Source organism: Rissa tridactyla, chromosome 11 (assembly GCF_028500815.1).
Source record: "Rissa tridactyla isolate bRisTri1 chromosome 11, bRisTri1.patW.cur.20221130, whole genome shotgun sequence".
NCBI classification, from domain to species: Eukaryota; Metazoa; Chordata; class Aves; order Charadriiformes; family Laridae; genus Rissa; species Rissa tridactyla.
This window is the reverse complement of record NC_071476.1, coordinates 12,589,096-12,610,957: the sequence shown is the minus strand read 5'-3', so window position 1 is coordinate 12,610,957 and position 21,862 is coordinate 12,589,096. Positions and strand designations below refer to the sequence as shown.

At 60.7% G+C, this 21,862-nt stretch overlaps 1 protein-coding gene across 3 annotated transcripts; it reads right to left on the bottom strand.

Annotated features, from left to right (window-relative positions):
• Positions 1-2,735: 2,735 nt before the first annotated feature.
• On the bottom strand, positions 2,736-19,578 carry ARHGEF37 (Rho guanine nucleotide exchange factor 37). Of its 3 annotated transcripts, none has more exons than XR_008468938.1 (14): positions 19,343-19,578; positions 17,025-17,242; positions 16,488-16,611; positions 15,940-16,087; positions 14,876-15,075; positions 14,146-14,276; positions 13,458-13,562; positions 11,449-11,559; positions 9,940-10,269; positions 8,858-8,986; positions 8,297-8,492; positions 7,687-7,859; positions 6,877-7,289; positions 2,736-4,041 (listed from the first exon to the last, which is right to left on the bottom strand). XR_008468938.1 is itself a non-coding variant. In XM_054217847.1 (13 exons), exons 2-13 carry the CDS (start codon positions 17,226-17,228, stop codon positions 7,080-7,082), a joined length of 2,061 nt encoding a protein of 686 aa, XP_054073822.1. In that variant the 5' UTR covers positions 17,229-17,242; positions 19,343-19,578; the 3' UTR covers positions 4,399-7,079. The 3 variants fall into 3 exon arrangements, 1 of the variants encoding a protein (XP_054073822.1); XR_008468939.1 differs by lacking the exon at positions 2,736-4,041 and adding an exon at positions 4,066-4,385; XM_054217847.1 differs by lacking the exon at positions 2,736-4,041 and having other exon boundaries at positions 4,399-7,289.
• Positions 19,579-21,862: the final 2,284 nt, after the last annotated feature.

Genomic DNA, 21,862 nt, shown 5'->3' with positions numbered 1-21,862 from the left:
ACCACCATGACAACCGTGTGCAGCCACCCGAGGATCAAACACGGGGCCGCGGGAGGAGAGCTGTGGCCGTGGGTGTCTGTCCCCTTTGCCAGGCTGGGCCGCGGGAAAGGGCAGCTGTCACAGGAGCCGTCGGGAAGGCAGGAGGGTGCCCTCCACCCCCTCCCCGCCATGCTCTCTTAATTCCTGTGGTCTCTGGAAAGCCCCGGAGCGCTCTCCAGCCAACAGAGTGACCTTGAGGACCGGACAAAACCACAGGGATCTGCCTTTTGCTGCCAGGTGGACGAAGCCCCTCACGCCATGGGGCTGACAAAGTCCCAAGGGAAAGGGTGCATCGCCCTGGGGCTGCTGGCATGGGGCGTCCCTGCCTGAGGACCCCCTCGGGTCATGGCGGGGCAGGGGCACAGGGGGCAGGGGCTGGCATGCTGGCTGAGCTTTTCATGGTGGGTAGTGTTGCCCATCGGCTCCAGCTGACTCACGTCATGTCAGGGCAAAGCTTGGCTTCCCAGCGGCATGAAGCCTGCCCCAGACCATGGCACTGGGCTGAGCTGCGGCCAGGGCAGGCGGCTGCGGGGTGTGCAGGTTATAAGGTTACATGAAGAAAGAGCATCTCCCGGCGGGATGCTCCCCTCCCTGGCTGCGTGCCATCCGCCTGCCCGGCCTCAGCTCGGCGCCTGGGAATCCTCCAGCTCCATCCCCCATGGCAGGCCCTGGATGTGGCCCAGGGACGGCAGGGTCCAGCTGCAGGGATGTGCTCCGACAGCAGGGCTGAGTCACAAGGAAGGGGGAAGCAGGGTTAGTCCCCTCTGCCTGGGCAAGTGTCACCAAGTTGGTGGTGCTAACAGCATTGTTGTCCTACCCAGGCTTACCTTGTGGGCTAAATCTTTAACCAGATCAAGGGTTCAACTTTATCAGTGGCTGGAAAAACATGGCATTGTTTTCCTGGGGCAAAGTATCTTGATCCCTGCAGAAATCTCAGACACAGCTCCTTTTCCTGGGCCCCACTCAGCAGCTGCCCAGCGCTTGTGTCCAGCCCTTTGGTACAGGGACCCATGGGTCCCTCTGGGGCAGGGAACACCCTGTGCCCTGTGCATGGCCCAGGCTCCCAGCTGGCCGCATATTCCCTCCAAAATCCCAGTTTGCACAGACCTGGGCGCAGCAGCACTGTGTCAGCATCGAGGAGCTGGCACTTCCCCTTGCAGGGTGTGCCTGGGCATGGATTGCCCTCCTGGTGGGCAGCACAGGAGGAAAGCCACCACCAGAGCAGAGACCGCCGTGTCCCCTCGAGGGGAGCCCCCGGGCTTGCATCAGAGTCCCCTCACCAGCCCTGCCGGCTCCCCAGCCCTGGGAAACCTTCCACAACCCCTGCCCAGAGCAGGATGATTGATTATCGTTATTAACGCTGGAGAACGGTTTCTGTGCACATCCAGGTGGTTCAGGAACAATTAGTCATCCACCAGTGAGGTTGTGGCGGGCTGCTCCTCTGTCTCTGCTGAGGTGGGAGCCCTCTGCCACACGAGCAAGGGTCCGAGGCGGCTCCTGGCACTCCCGGCGTGGCTGGAGGGAGCCCTATCTCCTCGCGGGCTGTATCTGATGGGCGCGCTCCCCGCCAGCCCTTCCTGGGAAAGGGCAGGGCTTTGGCAGCGGTGCAGCCCCAGGGCAGGGCTCGGTCTGGAGCTGACCCCTGTGCCCCCTGGGCATCTGATGGGGAGAAGGAAGAGGGTCTGCAGCCCCCAACCCCATGGCAAAGATTTACCCCCATCCAGGGTCATGCACCTGCAGCAGCTTGTGCTTTTACATGGGGTGGGTACAATGGAGGGGCTGAGGAGGAGGGGAGGGGGGCTCATCCCTGGGACGGTGGATGCCACCCGGCAGCCCCTGGCACAGTGGTCCTGTGGGGCCGCGCCAGGCACAGCTCCAGCTAGGAGCTCATCTGGCAGCGCCGCGACAGCAGGGACATTGGCAGCAGCCAGCTGCCGGCTGGGAAGGGGGGGCCGTAATGACGGTCCATCTCAGCAAAGGTAGCAGAGCATGAAAGCAATTTCACACTTTATTAGACAATTCAGGTGCCGGCTGCGCGAGCCTGGAGCGAGCACTGCTGTTCACACCTCTGCTCGTGTCTCGCCACTCTCCGTGGGGCTCAGCCCTGCCCCAGGCCACGCAGCACCGCCCTCATCACGGCTGGCGGCACAGCCAGCAGGGCCAGCCTGGGCCGCGGGGGGCCAGTGTGCCAGGGCTGCTGGCTGCTTCTCGTGGGCCACCCTGCTCCCAGACATGGGCGGGCACCTGGGAACAGCGGAGCCGCCGGCTGGCTCTGCTCGGAGCCAGCGCAGCCTGGCAGTGGTGGTGAACTCGAGCACCACGGCTGCAAGCACAGCTCCGCTTGGGGCTGGCCATGCCCTTCAGCCCAGGGCAGCTGGGTGCCCCCCTCTCCCCTCCTTCCCTGCCCACTGCAGCCCTGCTGCACCTCGACTCCCCTTCTGGCACTCTGCGGTGAGGGGACGGGCCCTGGTTTGGGAGCCCAGCCTTGGGGCTGCCCTGGCAGCTGCTTTCCTCTCCTGCCTCCCTACCACTGGGGTGCCCCGGCAGAGCCAGCGGACACATTGACACCTGGGCACGCCACCATCCTCCCTGACATCCAGGTGTCTCCATCTGGAGATACGCTTTGCGGCTCCCCACCCTCCCCATGGCCACTGCCATGTCCCCAGGGACCAGCACGCTCCGCAAAGCAGGGGAGAGCGCAGTCTGGGCTGCCACCATCCTGCTCTCCGGCATGCGGCTGGGCTGGCGCCCGGCACCTCAGGGACACGGCCGTGTGCTGTCACACCCCGCGGGTGGACACTATCCAAATGCCTGCACGTCCAGGATATGAATCAGCCCGGATAGGGGTGCAGCAGCCGCTCCTGGACAACCCAAGCCGCCTGGCAGGCTGCTCCGGCAGCCAGGCTGTGCTGGTGCCAAACCCCGTGCGGGTGGGCAGGCAGGTTGCAGGCAGCAGCACCTGCCCGGCTCCGCTGCCACCTTGCAGATCAGCCCCGGGCACCGCGAGACCCCAGCCTGGCACGTGTTTCTCTCCCCCTTGCACGGCCCTCGCTCCTGCAGTGACAAGGCACGGCACAGCGGCACCTGGCCGGGGCGATGTGTAACCTTCACCTGACCTCCTGGCGAGGAGCTGCCCCTGCCCGGCTGTCGCCTTGTGCCCCTGGCCACGAGCACGTTCCGCCAGGCCAGCCAGAGCATTCCTCCTGGGAGAGCCTGTCCTCGCCGGGCTATTTAAAGGCACACTTGTGCCCTTTATTCCCCCTCATGTTTAGGCTGGAAGAGTCCCGTACCCTCTGGTGGCTCCGAGGGGCACTTCCAGGCTCGGGGCAGCAGCAGGTGCAACAAGCTTGGGTGAAATCATGGGAGAGGTGAAGGATGTCAGCACCCCGTGTCCTGCAGCCAAGTACTATCTTGAGGATAGACCCCGTGGGAAGGTCCCATGGCCATGGTTGTCGGCAGCAGGACTGGTGGCTACTGCCGTGCCCAGCTCATCCCTTCAGGTCCAGAGAGAGTCACACGAGCTAATTCTCCTCTTCCTAGTGGGGGTGTCCACACTGCAGTCCAGGCACCGCTGGGATCTCGGGGCAGGCAGGGCACCAGTGCCACCACTGCTGGGCAGGGTGCTGGTCCTGGCTTGCTCAGCACCATATGAAGGAGCCTCTTGGTGCCTCGGCTGGATCCAGCTTGGAGCACAACTGCGTGCAGGGGGCAGCCAGCCAGCGTCTGACACGAGCAGCATGTCCCCAGTTCGCTGCCACCGCCTGCAGAGCACTGGTGTGTGGCTCATGTACATCTCCTGGTGGGCTGTTTCCACCTTGCCCTTCATGCCTGTCAACCCTGGCAAGCGCTGGTGGATGGACGTTTGGTGGATAGAGTGGGGACCCAGGAGAGGCAGCGGGGGTCTAGGACATCTCGCAACAGCTAGCACCCCCCGTGCTGGCTGCAGGCAGGACAAAGAGCTGCTTCTGGCTGGCACTGGCACACAGGCAGCACCGGCGGTGCCTGGAGCAGGGGGAAAGAGGAGCTGTTATTTCAGAGCACAAGAAATCCTGAGTCCTGATGAGTGTGACGGAGAAAGCCCAACTGGTTTTGTAAGCTGCCTATCAAGTCCTGCCTGCCCCCGGTCTCCTTCCAACGGGCAGATCAGGGCACAGGCAGCAGCAGTTTCTCAATGCTCCTTGTCCTGCTGCCACCTTTCACTCTCCAAAGGGTCCCGGGCACCCTCAGGCTATGGAGCAGGACCTGCCCGAGCTGCTGATTCTTGCCACTGCCTGTGCTGGTGCGCGGCTGATTGCATCTGTGCCCTGCTGAGCCGGCAGGAAGGTGGCTCGGGAGGGAAATCCAACCTGATGTGATTTGATTAGGAACAGAAAAATCCAGAGAAGCCATCAGCAATGAGCTGGAGGTGTGAGCCCTGCCGCGGTGGGGCCAGGGCTTGGTGGGCAAGGCTCAGAAATACAGTGCCCGTGCAGTAGCACTCCCCGCCCCCAGCCTGCCCGCTTTCCCGTCCCGAGGAGCCCATCGGCTTTTCCGCAGGCTGGGCGCATCCCCAGGCAATGTCCCCAGCTCCGGTGCTGCCGTCCCCTCCCAGGTTTTGTGTCAGTGAGCATTTGCTCAGGGCTTTCAATGGCACCTGGGTGGAGGTAGCAAGCCCCAAGTCGCCCCGCTGATAAAGCCCCAGGACCCTGCAGGTACAACGGAGGGTGAGATCCACAGGCAGCTCTGCCCCAAACCAGGCACCTGGTCCCACGTGTGGGGTGCACAGCGAAAGCAGAGCAGCAACTGGGGCCTGTCCCCACCTGCCTGGCACCTACCCTGTCCCTCCCCACACAGTGCAAGCTTGGGTGCAGACATGCCACCTCTGCCCCCCTGCCCAGCGTGGCTGCGGGGCAGCACTGTGGGAACCCGCACCCAGTCACCGTGCCGCCAAAGCATGTCCTGCGGGGAGCCCGTGGGCGGCCGAGCGTGCTGCCTCCCTGCCAGGCAGGGTGCAGGAGCCGGCGTGCCAGCGCTCGCCAGCCCGGCCATTGCACCTTTTTGATGTGGGAAGCGGCAGGTGCCCAGGGCAGCCGGGACGACGCCAGGCTGCTGCACCGGCGGGTGCCTCTGCGCTCTGCTGCCCGTGGTGGGCAAGGGGTGGGCAGCATGGCACCGTGGGCAGAGCTCTCCCGTGGAGGGAGCATGGTGCCAGTCCCTGAGGGCTGCAGCCGGGAGCTCCCGAATTTCCCTCTGACACTGTGTCAGTGCTGTCATGAGCACAGCTCCCTGCCCTGAGCCCCAACAGCATCTCGAAACAGCACAGCATCAGAGCAAACCATGGGGAAACTGAGGCACAGAGCTGTGATGCCTCAGGCAGTGGTGGGAGGGAGTGCTGTCTCTGTCCCCAGACCAAGCCTTAGGTCAGGGACCGACTGACACAGGTTGGTTCTCCCCAAAACCTCTTCCACAGGGCATGTGCTTCTAGACAGCAGGCGTGTGTCAAACCGCTGGAGATTTGTGTGGGTCGGCAAGGGGGACAGCGTGCCCTGAGCCCCCCAGGAGCTGTGCTCTCCGTCCCCAGCCCCGAGCAGCACCGGCTGGGAGGGAAGCGGTGCACAGCCGGCCATCAGCCGCTGCCCCGGCACCGCCAGCCCTGCCACCTCGGGCTGTCCTCACGCCTCCCGAGGACAGGGACACTCCATCCCAGCAGCGAAACCCCCCCGCAGCCTGCCAGCCCCCCACCAAAACCAGTGCTCCCAGCGCCCGGCCGCGGCATGTGGGGCGGCTCTGCCACCTCGCGGCCGCGCTGCCACGGCCACCGCGCAGCCCACGGCACGGGGGGGAGCCCGTCGGCACGGGAGGGGCAGCGAGACACTGCCATATATTGTAATGTCAGCGCACCAGTGACGCGACACAGCATCGGTGGCGCGCAGAGCGCTTCTCGTCACCAGAGCTCAAAGTGTACAACTGCCCAAAAGGAGGGTGTCCAGAGGTGGGGGTCGGTCTCTTCTCCCAAGTGACAGGCAATAGGACAAGAGGAAACGGCCTCAAGCCGCGCCAGGAGAGGTTTAGACTGGATATTCAGAAAAACTTTTACACGAAAAGGGTTATTAAGCATTGGCACAGGCTGCCCAGGGAAGTGGTTGAGGCACCATCCCTGGAGGTATTTAAAAGACGGGTAGACATAGCGCTTAGAGATATGGTTTAGTCATGGTTTTTGTCAAGAGTTAGGTTGATGGTTGGACTCAATGATCTGAAAGGTCCCTTCCAACCCAGGCGATTCTATGATTCTATGAAAGGGGTCAGTAGCATCAGCCCCGCGGTGCTGTGGGGGTAAACTGAGGCCAGGAGCGGTGCTGGGTGGCCAGGAGGGCTGGGGAGGACCCTGACCACCACACTCAGCCTGGCACCCTCCCATCATTGATGCTGCAGCCAGGTGCAGGCTGGCATTGATGTGCCCTTTAGCAGGATGTGAAGGCTGTGCTGCTGAAGGAACCGCAATGGCACACCACAGTGGGCACCCAGGCAGGCGTGACGCCCCGGTGAGGAACAGGGAGCCATGTCTCCGTGGTGCTCCACCTCAATCTCTGCACTCAAACCAGCGATTCCTCTGAGAGCCTCTTCCCAAGAGCCTGAGATGCTGCATGCCAGGCTGAAGACCCCCTCTGCAGCACTGCACCCTTTGCAGCTTGGTTCTGATCTAACTGGGGACAATGCTGTCTTGTCACCCCTAGGAACACTTTTGTTACTGACATGGATTTCAGCAAATCCCTGGAAAACCGCAGCCACCTGCCCTCACTCGCTCGTGCTCCTTTCCTTTGTGCAAATACCTATGGGACACGGCACCCTCACACCTACCCATTAAAACATGCCTCCAGACTGCCGTCCCTCGCACCCGCATCTCCCGGGCCGTATTCTGCCAGATGCTTCCCACCGCCTCCCTGGCCCGGGGCCACCACAGCCGCTCTCCTCCAGCATCTCCCGTAGTGAGTCTTCAGGGTGCCAAGAGGACGGCTCTCATCTGATGAAACCTGTGCCCTTGGGTGCCGGGCTGGCCATGCTCACACAGGCAAGCTCCAGCCCATGGGCTCCTGCACAGGGACGGTCACCAGGTAGCTGGAAGGCACGTAGCCCCTCTGGCCGTTCACATCCACCAGGCTCCACTCCTTGCTCCCTTTCTTGTCGTGTGGCTCCAGCACCACCACGGGCTGCCCTGCCTGGAGGCTCACCTCCTGCGGACTCCTGGCTGCGAAGGAGAAGCCGGCGACCACCTGGGAAAGGCAGGGGAAGGAGGGAGGAAGCCCTTGCTGGACATGAGGGTCAAAGGGGGAAAGAACACATGGCAGGGCAGGACCTAGAGGGGACACGGAGGTGGATTCCAAGAGGGCACTGCAGCACTGCCATCTATGGAGGGACATCGGGGACCCCACTAAACACAGTTCTCTTGCTTTGTCCACCCCAGGTCCCAGCAAGGTAGACACCAGCCTCGCAGGGCACTCGGTCAGGGGCTGTGACACTCCCCTGCGAGGCACATGGCTGCACATGTATGATCACATGTGTGCTGGAAAAGCAGGTCCACCTTCCCACCCACACGCTGCACACACAAGGGGTAGCATGGAGCTGGTGGGGTTGCTAGGAATGGCCCTGGGGGGTGTCCCCCTCTCTCACCTGGAAAGCTGGGGTGAAGGTGGCCACCTGGGGCCTGGGAGCTTCAGGTGTTGCGTACGAATGTCGCCTTCTCTCTGTGCCACTCTCCAGGGCTGGCATCTGCATCCCGGTCTGCTGGCTTTGTACCGGGCAATAGGGCCGGAGTTTTCCAGCAGGCACAAACCCTCGAGGACCTGGAGGACACGCACACACACAGGTCATGGGGCCATGCTGCCTGGCACATGTAGGACTGGTTGGAGGAGAGAGGAATGACAACTTGGCTGTTGCCTGGCATGGCACAGCAGCCCTGTTCAAACTGATCCATCACTAGGGGATATCCAGCAGCAAAACCCCCTAAAAAGGGGTTTCAAGATGTTTCTGTGTGCATGGGATTCTCTTTGCCAGCCATGATGAGCCACGAGTGCTCCCTCATGGGGAAACCTGAACTTTACAGCTAATGGCTATGGGCCCAGCTGGCAAAGCAGAGGTGGGTTTGGGCTGAGCAAACCCTGGAAGGGAGGACCTGGGAGGCAATGGCCCGCTGTTTCATCCAAGGTGAGGAAGTGGTTTGGGTTTGTGTCCTGACCCTGGTGCCAAGGCGAGGAGAAGCTCCCCATAGCGCTCACAGTACCTCCAGCATCCACCAGCCATCTGCTCGTGTTCCCTTTTGTGTCCATACTTTGCAGCAGAGCTACAATCTGTCCCCTTTGCAAGGTCAGGTCCAAGTCTTTGCTGCCACTGATGTTGCTCGTCACTTGGTAAAGTTTGTCTGGGCCGTGCTTGCTCACAAGGGAAAGGACCTTCCGCTCCTCGGCAGGGTTCAGAGGCTGGTGGGGAGCAAAAGACACAGGAACACGATGGGACACACAGGAGACTGAGGTCCTCCATGTACACGTGTTCTCCTTTCTGCAGGATCACATCCCAGTGAGAGGTTAGAGGAGAAACTCCTTTACACTATCTGCTCTGCCTCATGGTTTGGGGATGAATGTCCAGAACCAGAAGAGCTGAGACTGTTTCCTCCCTGGTTATTCCCACTCAGCTGCTGTCAGGGGCTTGGGGGAAATACTGTAGCTGTGGCAAGCCCCCATGCCACTTTCTGAGCCAACTTTCCCAAGGAGATGTTCTACTCTGGTAAGCCACAATCCTACCTCTTCATCCAGCTGGCCTGAGACACCCCCTTCCCAGCTCCTACCTGTGCCACAGGGCTTGGTGTGACTGTCTCGAACGTCTGGCAGAAGGCATGGAGCTGAGCGTCAGACTGCTTCAAGGTGTCATCCACCATCTTCCAGAAACCGGGCAGAGGCATGCGACCGTGGGGCATCTGTGAAGACAGACCCTGAGATCAGAGTAGGCCCGGGGGAGGGGAAGAGCTGTGGGTAGGGTCAAACAAAAGGAGCAGGAAGAAAAGAGGTGAGAAAGCAAGATAACAGACCTTGTCACTTAAGATGAACCTTGCATCTAGGATGTGGTTCCCCTTGGCAAGGAGAGCCGCTGCTCTCTGGCTTTAAGCCACCTGCCCTGCCCAGGGCAGTCACACATGCGGCTCTTGGGCTGTACCCAGCCCATGGCAGCAGTCCCTGGGTCCTGCTGTCCTGCCCCAAGCCCACAGTCCGTCCCACCTGACTAAAAAGGGAGACAGGTGGATGTAGCTCTGGGGTAGATGTCCGCATGTAAGCATCCCAGACTGAGCAAGGGGAATCCACCCTCATGCCTAGGTACGTACGAGCAGTGCCTGAGAGGATACGTCCAGTGGTTGCATCTTGTTCTCATCCTGTTCATGGGTCAGGCCGGAGCCATGCTCTGCCCCAGGGCTCTGGACTGGCCTGACCCACCATGTTTGCAAATGTCAGGCTCAGAGTGCTGTGCAGTGAGGAGTCCTGGGAGATATCTCCCAGGGGATGGAGGTTCTAGGGACGCTCGTTTCTCAGGCCAGAAGCTGTCCTCCTCCTCGCCTTCCCAGCACAGAGCCCTCAGGAGCTCAGAGTTAACACTGATCTCTCAGGCAGCACATCAATAATTTACCAGTGGTGTCCTCAAAGAGAGAGCAGGACACTTCCTGGCAGTGGAAAAGAGAAAATTTAGCTTTCCCTAGCTGAAGGGGAGGAGAGATCACCTACAAATGCTAGGCAGGGAGCTGTGTGTCTGCAAGAGCAGGCTTGGGATACAGCAAACCTTCCGTGCCCCAACATCCAAATGATGTTCCAAGCCTGAAGAAGACAGGTCTGCCTCAGCACGTGGCCGGTTTGGGCACACACACCATGGGGTCACTCTCACCTGCTCTAGCTCCTTTTCTGCCTGGTGCAGGACCTGGGCAGCCAAGTCCCGTTGCAGGGTGCAGAGGGAGCACAGTATCTGCCCCAGGATCTGCAGAGCCACCTGGTTGAACTGCGGGAGCTCGGCCACAAGCAGGGCATTGATGGCAAGGTAGGTGTTCATGGCTGCCTCCTCGTCGTATGTCACGCTGCCCATCTCACTCTTCCGCTCCTGGATCTCCTCATAGTCCAGCAGCTTGTCCAGGCGCTTCTTGACCAGCTGTTGTGGCCCCACCAGCATGTCTGAGAGGCTGCAGAGGGGCTGGCAGACCAGCCTGTCCAGTCGCCGCTTCTGTGGAGTGAAAGTACCCAATCTCCACGTGAGCTGCCCCCACAGGCCCAGCTGTCTGCATGGGGCACCATCTTACACAGGAGAAAAGGCTCGGGGACCTGTTGAGGGGCTTGTGTGGAGTGAGGAGCATCTGAGGCATCCTTCCCTGAAGGCACACAGGATGCCAACCAAAGCATACCCTTGGCAGAGAGCAGTCACGCATGCCATGATTCAAAACTTGTGCTCCATGCAAACGATTGGGTAGGACCCTTACGTGCAAGGTCCCATGGCCAAGGAGGGTGTTGCAGTGACTGTCCCATGCAGATCCCAGTGTCCTGGTTGGACGGAGGCCCTCAGCCCAGGGTCTGCATGGTTAACCCTCCCTGTGCTGGTGCTCCCTGGGGATGCCAGCATCCAGGTGTGGGGTTCAGGCTGCCCTGCCACATTCTTTACTGCTCAGAAAACCTCCCTGACTGTGTTTACGGTAGCAGCCACCACCCAAGCGGGAGTCCTGGTAGTGGAAGGAGACAGATGGGTGGCTCACAAGGTATGGGTAGGTTGGACTGAGGTTTGGGGCCAAACACCTGTGTGGGTTAAATAAACAGTACATCGTGTTTCCCACCATCCTGTGCTCTGCCGCAGCCCTGCCTCCATGGCTGGCCATGAACATGTCAGGGCCCTGAAGGCACAAAATAGGCTTTAATGACCCAAATCAGCCTCACCTGGGGCCTCCACCCACACCCCTGCCCACAGCCCATTTAAGGGCCTTCAGCTGCTGCCTGAATATTGCTGTGGGTATGGTGGTTTCTACCTCTGTCTCCTGGGTGGATCTTGGACCTCTGCTGCAGGTAGCTCACTCCTGGATGAACCCATCAGATAGACATTGCAGCTTGTCTCCAGCCGTGGATGGGCTTTAGAGCAGAGCTGTGTTGTAGCCATGTCCCTAGCCCTACCTCCTCTTCTTTCCTGGATGGACCCTGGAGCTGGTTCCTCACTTCACGTGTCTGGGACTGCTGATGGATCCTGTTACTGGCCCCTGGCTCTGCCTGCAATGTTCAGGGGACTGTGCCTGTTGGTGAGGACACTGCCTTTTCTGAGGTCCCCCTCAACTCTTAGCTGCCCTGCCTTGGGGGAGCAGCCAGGCCCTACTGGTGTGAGCAATGCGTGGTTGAAGGAGATCTACAGGGAAGGAGCACTCACAAACTCTGGGAAAACAGTGCAATGGAGGTATTCTGCGAAGCGGCAGTACTGCTGGGCGGGTCCCTCGTCGATCTGCAGCTCACGCTTGTGTGGGGTAGGCAACAGGAATGCCTGGAAGAGAGAAAGCCATCAGACCTGACCTGTAACCCATCTGTAACCTATCCCTATGTTCTCAAAGACATGCCATGTCTCAGTCTGGGTGCTCTGTGCTAGCAGCCTAGCGGGACTGATGCTCTGGGCTACTCTCGTCTGCAAGTTGCGGAGCTCGCTTAGATGTTAACAAACCTCTCCCTCTGAGCAGGGATCATGCACCGGCTTGCAAAAGCACTCCTACCCCTGCAAGGTGGCCAAGGGCTGCCCTGTGGCCCCAGGCAGCCTGCCCCAGCTTGATGTTTTCTGGTGCTCTGACTCTTGGGTTTGGCGCTCCAGTAGCTCCATGGAGTTTCTTGCATTTGTGTACAAAATCTTCCCCCTGCCTCTGCATGGAGAGTGAGACTGGTGGGAGAGGAAAGTGGCAGAAAGATGGTTTGGGTGGAGACCCTCTTCTGCTTTGAGAGGCTTTGCTTTAATGTTAACTCTGTGGGCAGCAGCTTCCTTCCTGCCTGGTGGCAGATGTTGACCCACAACCTCTAGACCTAGAGAAGGGAGCACTGAGCTCCCTGAGCCCCAGCCTGCTGCTGGTGCCAAGAGAAGCCTGGCCTCCGAGTGCCCTGATCTCTGTCCTAGATCTTTTTGCCTGTGGTTGTGTTTTGGAGGCCCCTCCTTGCCTCAGGATGGACTGGAGATGGAAACATAAAATGGGAAAGGGGTTGACCCTTTGAGCAGAAGGTGGCAGCTGAGACTTGTGTGCTTTTCCTCAACCTTACAGGGGCTCTTACACAAGCAGAGGTGGCTGTGGTGATCTTGCGTGCACCAAGATTTGCCTCTCCTTGTGGTGGAGGCACTGGTAGAGACAGATGCACAAGAGGGAACTGCCAGACAGCATAAAGAGTGGCTGTCTCTGCCCTATGAGAACATGTCTTCATCGGCTCCTCAGGACGTCTCTGAGAAGCTTTCAGAGGGAGACAGACGGGGCATGCATGCAGCCCCACCTTCCCCCACCAGCAGTTCCTCTGAAGCTACACCCAAACCCCAGCATGACTCCACACCACAGCTTGTGATCTAGGCTGCCCAGCCTATTTGCAGCCACTTGATGTCCTGGCTGAAGCCAAGAAGCTGGCTTACAGAGATGCAGCTTGCTGAGGGGCAGTGCCAGGCAGGTCCCCAGGAACACTCGATGTCTCAGAGGACGGTCATACCTTGTCCCCCTAGCTGATGCCATGTCTCACTGTGACACTCGTTTTTTTCTGTTCTAATTGCATTTTACCCCCTCCTTGGGCTACAAGGAGTCTTTCTGTCCCCTTTTCCTCCCTCCCAATCCTAGATGGGGAGCCCTTGTCAGTATTTTCATTACAAGGTCTTTCCAGCCCTTGAATTGCTGCTTTCTGAACCCTCTGTTATTTCCTGAGACTTTTCTGATAATACAGCGTCTGGGGATTTTGCCATTGCTCATACTTTCATTTCCCTCAGATGCCCCAAGGGATTTCCACGAGAAAATCACAGCAGCTACCCTGCTGGGTCATTTCAGAAGGGAAGTTTGTTGTTTCCCTGATTTGGGAACGCTTCTGCCTTATACCTGTTATGCAAGAATTCCCAGGCTGAGCAACACTTAGCCTTCCCAGCTATTTAATGCCTTGAAATAATGACCAGTTTAAGGACCAATTATTCCTAAATGATACCCAGCTCAGACTGTGTCAATGAAGCCTTGACTTTGTTTTAAACTTCGCTGTATCCGAGCAATCGTTGGATGTTGTGCAAGCCCCCAGCACAACGACTTTGGCTGAGAGATGCAAGTCACTGAGCATCCCCAACTGACACTGGTTTCCATAGTTGAAAGTATTCTGCAACCCCAAGAAACAGGTCCTGATGCCTGGATGGGGACAACCCCCTGCAAGTGGCTAGGGTTTTACCTCTAAATGGCCCAGGTAGGATGCCACATTCTCCTTCAGCACGGCCACGCTGGATACCACGCACTGGAACTTCTCCTCCAGGTCATCGTACTCCTTGTCCTCCGTCTGCGAGGCAAGAGGCAGCTTATCCCCAGCACGGGCAGGCCAGGCAATGCCTCAGGTGCCCTTCGCTGGGTGCTAACATAAAACGCAGCCAGGCACCTGCCTGATGCTCACGGTGCTGGGGACAGCCGGGGGAGACCCTGAGAGGCTCCAGGGATCTGAAAAAATCTCAGGTCAAAATCTCGGGTGCTTGGGATGCATGAGGAAACAGGGCTTTCGGTGTGGTTGTGGTGCTGGGGAACGCTGGGGTGTCTTTGCTTTCAGTGGGGTGCCTGTGGGTCCTTTGGGGGTCAAAGTGCTCTCCTGCAGCGCTCTGAGGCAGGGAGCGAGGTGTGTACCTGCATCCCTCCTATCCCACTGGTCCTTGGCGGGTGGGACAAGGAGCCACCCTTAGGCTGCTCGAAAATGGGACTGTGGCTCATGTGACAGCACAGGCCACTGGGTGTCAGCATTGGCCATGCCACCTCGGCTCCGCTCTCCCCTTCCCACTGATGAGGTGTCTCAGGAGGCAGTGGAAAACCCCAGAAATGACCCAAGGAGAAGCAGCGGGTCCGTGGGTGCAGGCAGTAGGGTGCGGGCTGCCCACCTTGGCCACGATGCCGGCCTCGTGCATGAAGAGCCGGCTCAGCCGCGTGGTCTTTTTGGCGATGGAGTGGGTGTTGAGGCGCGCAAAGCGGTCCCGCAGCGTCAGGTGCTCGGCCTTGTTGTATTTGGTCGCTGTCTCGGGCAGGGGGCACACAAGATGGGAGGGAAAGAAAGATCAGAAGAGGAAACGTCAGGGCAGCATCCTCAGCAGCATTAGTGGGCAACAAGGGTGAGCAGCACCCAGGCCCGGAGCTGACAAGTCGTGATCAACAGGATAAGCGCAAGCCACATCAGAGAAGGGCAGCCCCGGGGAAAGTACTATGAAAACCAAAAAGAGCAAGCTTCTGTTTGTGGGGAGCTTGATTTCTCCTATCCCAAGGGCAGGACTGTTCCTCCCCATTCCCCAGCTCCAGGAATGCAGACAGACTGGTTTTGTGCTCAGCAACCCGCACTCCCCCTCTCCCCCCCCCCCCCCCCCCCCCCCCCGCCCATGCCACCCTGCTCCTGCAGCCTTCAGGTATTGCCCGGAGTGGCATTTGCAGGACCAGAGCAGTGCCAGGAGCTGCCGGCATGAGTCTGTGGCCCCACCAGGTGGGACAGGTGGAGGGCAGGTGAGCTTTGAACTGATTTAAGCAGGAATTAGTGCAACACCAAGGGAAGATGACTGGGGTTGGGCTGGGGCTTCCCAGATGCCGTGCCCCCTGCCTGCACCGTGGCCCCTGCCCGCTCACCTACTTCTCTGCGCCGTTTGTACTCGTTGATGTTGGCGTTGACCTGGGCCATGGCGCGGACGGCTGCCTGCAGGGCCGGGTAGGCGTTAGCACTGGTGGGGGTGTTCTCCAGGATCTTCCCCAGCAGCAGCGGGTATTTGGTGACCCTCTGCACCGGCATCACCAGGAAGAAGCTGAGGTCCGACGCGCCTGTGTGAGGCCTGATGGAGAGGGGAATCGCTCAAGGTCAGCGTGGAGGGCTGCCCTGCTGCTCCTCCCGGCTTTGCCGTGAGCATCTTGGGGAGAAAGCAGCCCCTTTCCAGCTTCAGGGGAGCTTTGTTCCCTTGGAGATGCAGGCAAGCTCTGCCCTGCAGCCGTGGGGGATTTCTGGCTGTGAACCCCTGCTCCCTGCCAGCTGTGGGGCCACCCCCCCGGGACCGCTGGCAGGGGGACACTGTCCCCGCCATCCCCGAAGGCAGTGCCAGCCCCGGGCGGGTGCCCTGCCTCCCTGAACAGTGCTGCGCTTGTCTGGCTGGGAGGCACCTGATCAGCGCTTGCTCCGGGGGGAATGGGGAGGGAGGGTGCGGGCAAAGCGCAGGCAGGCTGCAGGCAGGACTCCCCTTTGGGAGTCACGCAGCCTGTGCCCTGAAAGAGAGCAGCAAATCTCAGCAACTGCTCCACTGCCGCTCCTGCTACTCCTGGGTCCAACAGTGTGACCCCCCCTGTAGTTCAGGAAGGGTTTGGCAGGTCCCTCGGGGCCAGCCCATCTCTCTGGTCAGGCTGGGGAACATGTGCCCTCAATGGCGGTTGTGGAGCTGGTGGCAGCTGCGGGTGCCACCCCAACCCTTGTTTTGGGGTCCACCATAAAAGACCACCAACCTGTAGTGCCCCTTTGACAAACGGCCTCAAGGATGCAGGACAGGCTGTTAGGGACTACACCAGGCAACGCCACAAAGGTGATGGCCATCATATTAGATTCAGCATGGTGGCATGTACCCATGCATAGCTTGTCCAGAGAGAAGAAGGGCAAGGCCAAAAGGTAAAACAGGGAGAGGGAGGTGGTGGGCTCAGCAGCAGGTACCTACACTGTTGTATTCAGGGTCTCCAAGATCTCTTCCTGCAGCCTGGGGTCCTTGCGGTAGCTCTCCACCAGCAGGAGGGCATGCTCATAGCTGGCACAGTAGATCTTGTAGACAGTCTCCATCTCCTCCTTGAACTCCTGGAATAGGGCGCCTGGGGAAGGAGAGTGAGGCTGGAAAGGATGGTCCTTTCCTATGGCCTCAGAGAAAGGCAGAGGTTTCTCCCCAGCCTGCTGAAGGGTGAAGCTGGCAGAGCCAAACGTTCCAGGGCAGTGCTCTGCACCCCGGGCACATCTGCTAAGCTGGGCCTGATGCTGCCCCCTCATCACTTTCTGCAGGCTGGGCAGGTCTGCCTTGTCCCTGTGGGGTCCACATGGGTGGCTGCCTGTGGATGGCAATGCACCGGCAGCAGCACTCCCTGGAGCCGAGGTGCAGGAGGTGTCAGGGCAGGTGGGCTGGGGGCTGCACCCGGGCACAGCACTGTGCAGTGGCACTGCCAGCACCAGCAAAGGCATGGGTGGGCATGGGTCAGTTCTCGGCACTGCACCACTTACTGATGCAGAGCAGCTGCTCCTGCTCCTGGGTGGCTGTGGCCTCCAGACCCTTCAGAAACCGTCTGGAGATGTGGAGGATGTCGTCGGTGTTAGAGAAGAGTCCTTCCAGGTCAAGTTCAGGTAGCTGAAGGGAACAAAGATGCCCCAGGATAAGCCAAATACATCAGACAGAGGAGGACCCTGTGTTCTGCAGGCACTCACACCCTTCTGAGCATTTGTGTCCTTCCAGCTGCCCCACGTGACATCCGAGGAGCTGCAGTGATGCTCTGTTTCAGGAGGCATTGGGGATGCTGAGACCCGGCTGTGCTCCCAAGCAGGGCAACGAGGCCTTTTCACGTTACAGAATCAGGGTTAAAGCTGTAGGACAGCTGTAGTGGGTCAGACCCAATGTCCATCCAACCCAAGACCTTGGCTGATTGAGGGAAGCCCAGGAGAGTGGAAGGTGACCTCCCTGCAGTGATTTGGGCATCTTGCAGATCTCAACAGATTCACCCTATGGTCCCTAGGCCTGGGGTGGGGAGACATGCCCCCTCTTACCTGCTTCTTCTGGAGGTGTGCCCGGATGTCTGACACACAGAGCTGGATGTTGTGGACATAGCTGGCCTCAGTGGTGATGAGCTCCTCCACGGCCAGCCGCTGGCTCAGCTCCATCCTGTCACAGGGCATCACCTCCTCGTAGATGGCCTCTTCAGTCTCGGCTGCATCCTCAGCATCGGGCTCTGTCCCGTGGGTGCTCGCCATCTTGGTGTGACACTCTGCAGGTGGTGGCAGGGGGTTAGGGACAGGCTATGGCAAGGGCAGCCCCGGGGCTGGTGCTCCGGTGCCCAGCCCAGCTCAGTGCCCGTGCTCCCTCTCCTGTGCCAGGGACACATCCCCAGGGACACTCAACCCATTTACAAGCAAGGTGTGGATGACACTCCAGAACCACAAAACCATAACGCACCGCAAGCCAGGAGCAGGCTGACAGTGGAGGGCAGACAGCCACGTGTGGCAGGCAGGGACTTGCCACGCACACGTGCCCAGTGGCCGCGCGCAGGGCCAGGGTGCAGGCAAGGGGAGCCCCAGCCGCACGCAGGTCAGCACTCACCCCGCACCGGGACCGCGCAGGGGCGGGTCCCCGAAAGCAGAGCGGGGTTTGCCTGTGGCCCTCCCTGCCTTGGCTGTCAGCGCCCGGCGCGTTGCCTTGTGTTCAAGAGTCCTATTCAAAGTACAAAGGGTGTTCTTGTAGCGCTTGAACAAGAGATGTTTCTGTGACAGGGAGAGCTGGTTTAAAAGTCACAGGGATGGCAGAGAGAAGTGGGCGAAGCTGGTGGCGCCTCTGTCAGAGACACTCGCAGCCCCCGGTGCGCAATGACCGTGCCCTGCCCAGCACAACCCGTTCCCTTCTCCTCTCTGCCTGTGGAGAGTGTGAAAAATTGGAGCTGATCCATGTAATTTCCTTCTCAGGGAACACCCTCTGCTCTAACTGATGCCAAGGAGGATGGAGCACCTCCCAAATCATCGCAGATAGTGCTCCGTCGCAGGCAGGAGGCCTTGAGAGAGAGACAGGGCACAGCCCACGCCAGCGCAGCGCACAGCTCGGCTGGATCCAGATCCCAGCCGGGGGGAGGGATGCTGCCAGGCAGCCTGCTCACGGAGGCTGTGGAGGAGGTGAGGAGCGAAGGCAAGGCGGAGGTGGCTCGGCAGGATAAAAGCAAGATGGCACAAGCAGCGGCACAGGGAGGACAGTTCTGCATCTGCCCTCTGCCGCCTGCCCAGCCAGTGCCAACCTCCACGCCTGACTGTCAGCCGGAGTGCAGCATAGCATGCCAGGCGCCCGCTTCAGAGGCTGCAGCCCCAGGCGCCCGCGGTGGGAGCAGGGAGAGGGGCTGGCAGGACAACCCGTGCCTCCGCTGGGGAAGGGTCCAGCTGACAAGCGGGTGACGAAGTTGTGAGCGCCGGGCAGGGTGAATATCCCCTCCTTGGCACATGCCCACTGCTGCGCTGGAGGAGAGCTGGGCTTGGCACAGCAAGCAAATGCCTGTGACAAGGTATGGGACCTCTGCCTGCCTTACAGGGGCACGTTACCGTGCCAGCTGTCATCCCTGCCCTCTGCGGATTTGGCTGCCACCCCTGTCTGTGGCATGGCATTGGCTACTTTGGGACATGGGGAGTAGGGGACGCTTTCCTGCGCCCCTTTGGGTGCCTCCAAGGTGTCCAGGCAGAGGGATTCCCGTCAAGGACTGTTGGACAAGCCCAGCGTCCTCTGCCTGGGGGTCACAGCAAAATTCTGACTCAGAGGAAGGGCTGCAGTGGAGGCAGGTGGAAAGCCATGATCTGAGACATCTGCTGAGCCCTGGAGAGCTGTCCTGCAGCTCCGGGGCATGCAGGTGCTGGGTGTCACTGGTCCCTGCACTAGCATCCCCCACTGCACGCAGCTGCTTTTGGGGGTGCCCCCAAGCTGGGGAAACCTCTTTCCCTCCCCCACCCCCCGGCCTGAAACATCAGAGGAACAAGGGAATTGTGCAAAACCAAAAAGAAGCATTTCTGGGCAGCGCTGGACCAGACGGAGAGAGCGAGAGCAGGTTTCATTTCCCAGCTCTCCTCCCAGGCAGCTGCCCGCCTTTGACATGTCACCGCCGCCTCGGTGGCTCCGAGCATCCCTGCCCGTAAAGCGGGGACCAGGCAGCGTCCCCAGCCAGCACACAGGGACCCGCACCCAGGGGATGCCGCGGCCCCCCTGGCACCCCGGCTCCAGCCCCACAGCTCCCACCCTCCGCCCCGAGGGACAGGCTCCGGCACGGCCCTGCCATCTCCCTGCTCCCCCCGCCGCCCCGTCACCTCCACGCCCCGAAACCCGCTGCTCCGGCTCTTACCTGCGGAGGAGGCCGGGGCTGGCGCCGGGGAGCCGTGCCCGGCTGCGGCCGCCGCTCTCCCGCTGCCTGCGGGGAGTTAATGATAAACCCGCGGCGCCGCAGCCGGGCTGGCACGGCCGGGGCGGGCAGGAGGGCCCGAGCCCAGGGCGCGGAGTGAGCCCGCGGCGCCGGGTGACGGTAACCGGAGCACGGTGCCCGCCGTCCGCCCGCCGCGGGGCCCGGCCGCGGTGGGACGAGCAGCGCGGCGCTCGCTGCGCAAGCCCGGCGGCGGCGGCGACGGCGGCGGGGAGGCTGGCAAGCGGCCAGGCGGGCTGGTAGCCCGTGTTCACCGCCTCCGCCGGCGTCCGAACCCGGCCGGGAGAGGAGCTTGGGGAAAGCGAGCCGGGGGAGTCGCCGCAGCGGCGATGGCGGGGGGAGGAGGGGGGATACTCTCATCTCTCTCATCTGCAAAAGCAGCTGGGCGCCAAGCGCCGTACCTGGGTCTGTATTAGCGCCCGACATCGCAGCCGCAGCTCCCCCCGCCCCGCCACCACCTTTTGCACTTATCCATCCTGAAATCCTGGTGCTGCTCAGCCAGCAGTGTGGCAGCCCCCGGTGTCCTGGTGGCCTGTGCCGGGCAGCAGCTCCGGCTGGAGAGCAGGAGACTCACCGGCTCGCTCCTGCTGGAGATAAACACAGGCAAGTCCTCTGGGTCTTTTTATGGCCTTGCTATGGCTCCAGCGCGTTGCCGCCTCAGCACTAGCTTGGTGCCCTAGTGCTCCTACAGCCCATCCATGGACGCACAGGCTCCTCCCCACATTATCCCACAGGCAGGCATCCCCCCGGCCACATGCCCCTCTGCTCTGCCATCGCTTGCCAGCTGCTCAGCAACGGAAAAGGGTTCTGAGCAAACAGAATTGAAAATATATAAGCGAGGAAGTGGTTGCACAGGTTGGGCCATTGCGAGCCAGTGGCTATTTGGCGTGAGGTTGTTTTTTCACTTATGAGGTGTTTGCATCCTTATAAACAAGCTATTGAGAAGAGAGAGGCTGGTCTGCAGCCAGCTCCCGCAGCTGCGCACTCGTCCTCAGCCTGGCCACAGGGAGGGGACGGTGGCACCTGGGTTTTTCCAGGCTGACCCACAGCGTCCAAAAAGTGGCACAGTAAAAAGGACTCTGAGTCTTTCAGTGACTCATACAGGTCACAGGCAGTGATGGTCCAGGACGAGCTCTCCAGTGTAGTCCTTCCCTCTGGGTCCATTTCTGCTGACATGCGGGGGCTGATGTGGGCTGGGCAGGGCAGCGCAGCATGGGGGCCCGCACACATCTGCCCCACTGGCTCCCACACAGTGCTGGTGCCAGGAAGGCCAGCCTGCCCTGCTGCCTTCCCTGCCTTCACCCCATCCTGCCTGTGGAGATGCTGGATACAGCTCATGGGGCTGTGCTGGGGGCCCTGAGCCAAGAGCATGAGACCATCTTCCCTTGTCCCTGTGCTGGGGGGATGCTGCAGGGCACAGGAGAGTTTGTGGGTGAATAAGCTGGGCAGCAACACAGCAGGAGGAGCCAGGGTTGAGAAGAAGCAGAAGCATTAATGCCCAGGCAGGTGTTTTGGGGAGAAGCCAACATGCAGCGATGTCCCCTGGCTGCATGGGTGGCCAGGGTAAAGCCACCCCACAAGAACAGTTCCCAGACTGGCCCCCACTGTATGGGCTTAGGGAGAGATATGTGGCCACAGGAGAGACCCACACATGGCTGGGCAGCAAGGGCTTTACCTGGCTGTGGCCTTGGGGACAAGATGTTGTCCTTCCTCCCTTGCAGGTGGCAGCAAGGGATTCAGTCCTTGCCCAGGTGCTTTCTGAAGCAGCGGAACGCCTGTCTGGGCAGCCTTCGGGCTGGCATCGCAGCGATGTCAGGAGTTCTCCAGCTCCATCCTTGGGCAGGTGCTCTTACCGCTGCGTCCAGCAACGCCATGGCACCTCGAGGGATGTCAGCGCCGCCTTGCTCCCATCAGCATCTTGTGGCTGATCACACCGGGGCAGGAACCACACTCCTGCGGCTGCTGAGGAGTCCCGGCAGGGCAGCACTCCCGCCTCGGATGGCGTCCTTGCCCCGCTGGGGCCAGCACAGCAGGGTGGCATCCCCGGCCACCCGCTCCGCCCTGGCCGGCTCACGCCATGGGTGTTGCCTTGGGCATATTTCCCATTCCAGTCTGTTTTTTCAGATGCTGTGTAATCTGGCCCCAGCAAGTTCCTTGCAGGATGGCCTCTCTGGGGAGCCCTGTGGGGAGCGGCTGATGCCTCCTTCCCCCCATGCAAGCCGTTTCCTTCCTGCTGTGCCATGCCATGCCCCACACTCCTCCCATCCAGCCATGGGGCTGGGGCTGCTGCGGCTCCACCTGGGTGGCTTGGGGACCTGGAGCAGTGTCACAGCGCTGTCACCACTCCAGGGCTCCCTGGGGAGGCATGAGAGCAGGCTGGCTGCCCTGGCCTGGCTCCCCTTACAAGGGAAAAGCAAATAGGCGCTGGCTGGTCAAGCACAATGT

Bases quoted from the DNA above. Each gene is read 5' to 3' on its own strand.
- ARHGEF37 (XM_054217847.1), bottom strand. From the start codon at position 17,228: ATGGCGAGCACCCACGGGACAGAGCCCGATGCTGAGGATGCAGCCGAG. The intron at 16,088-16,487 runs GTAAGTGGTGCA...CTCCTTCCCCAG, and splicing joins GGAGCAGCTGCTCTGCATCA to GCGCCCTATTCCAGGAGTTC. The intron at 11,560-13,457 runs GTAAAACCCTAG...TCTCTCTTCCAG, and splicing joins CCTACCTGGGCCATTTAGAG to GCATTCCTGTTGCCTACCCC.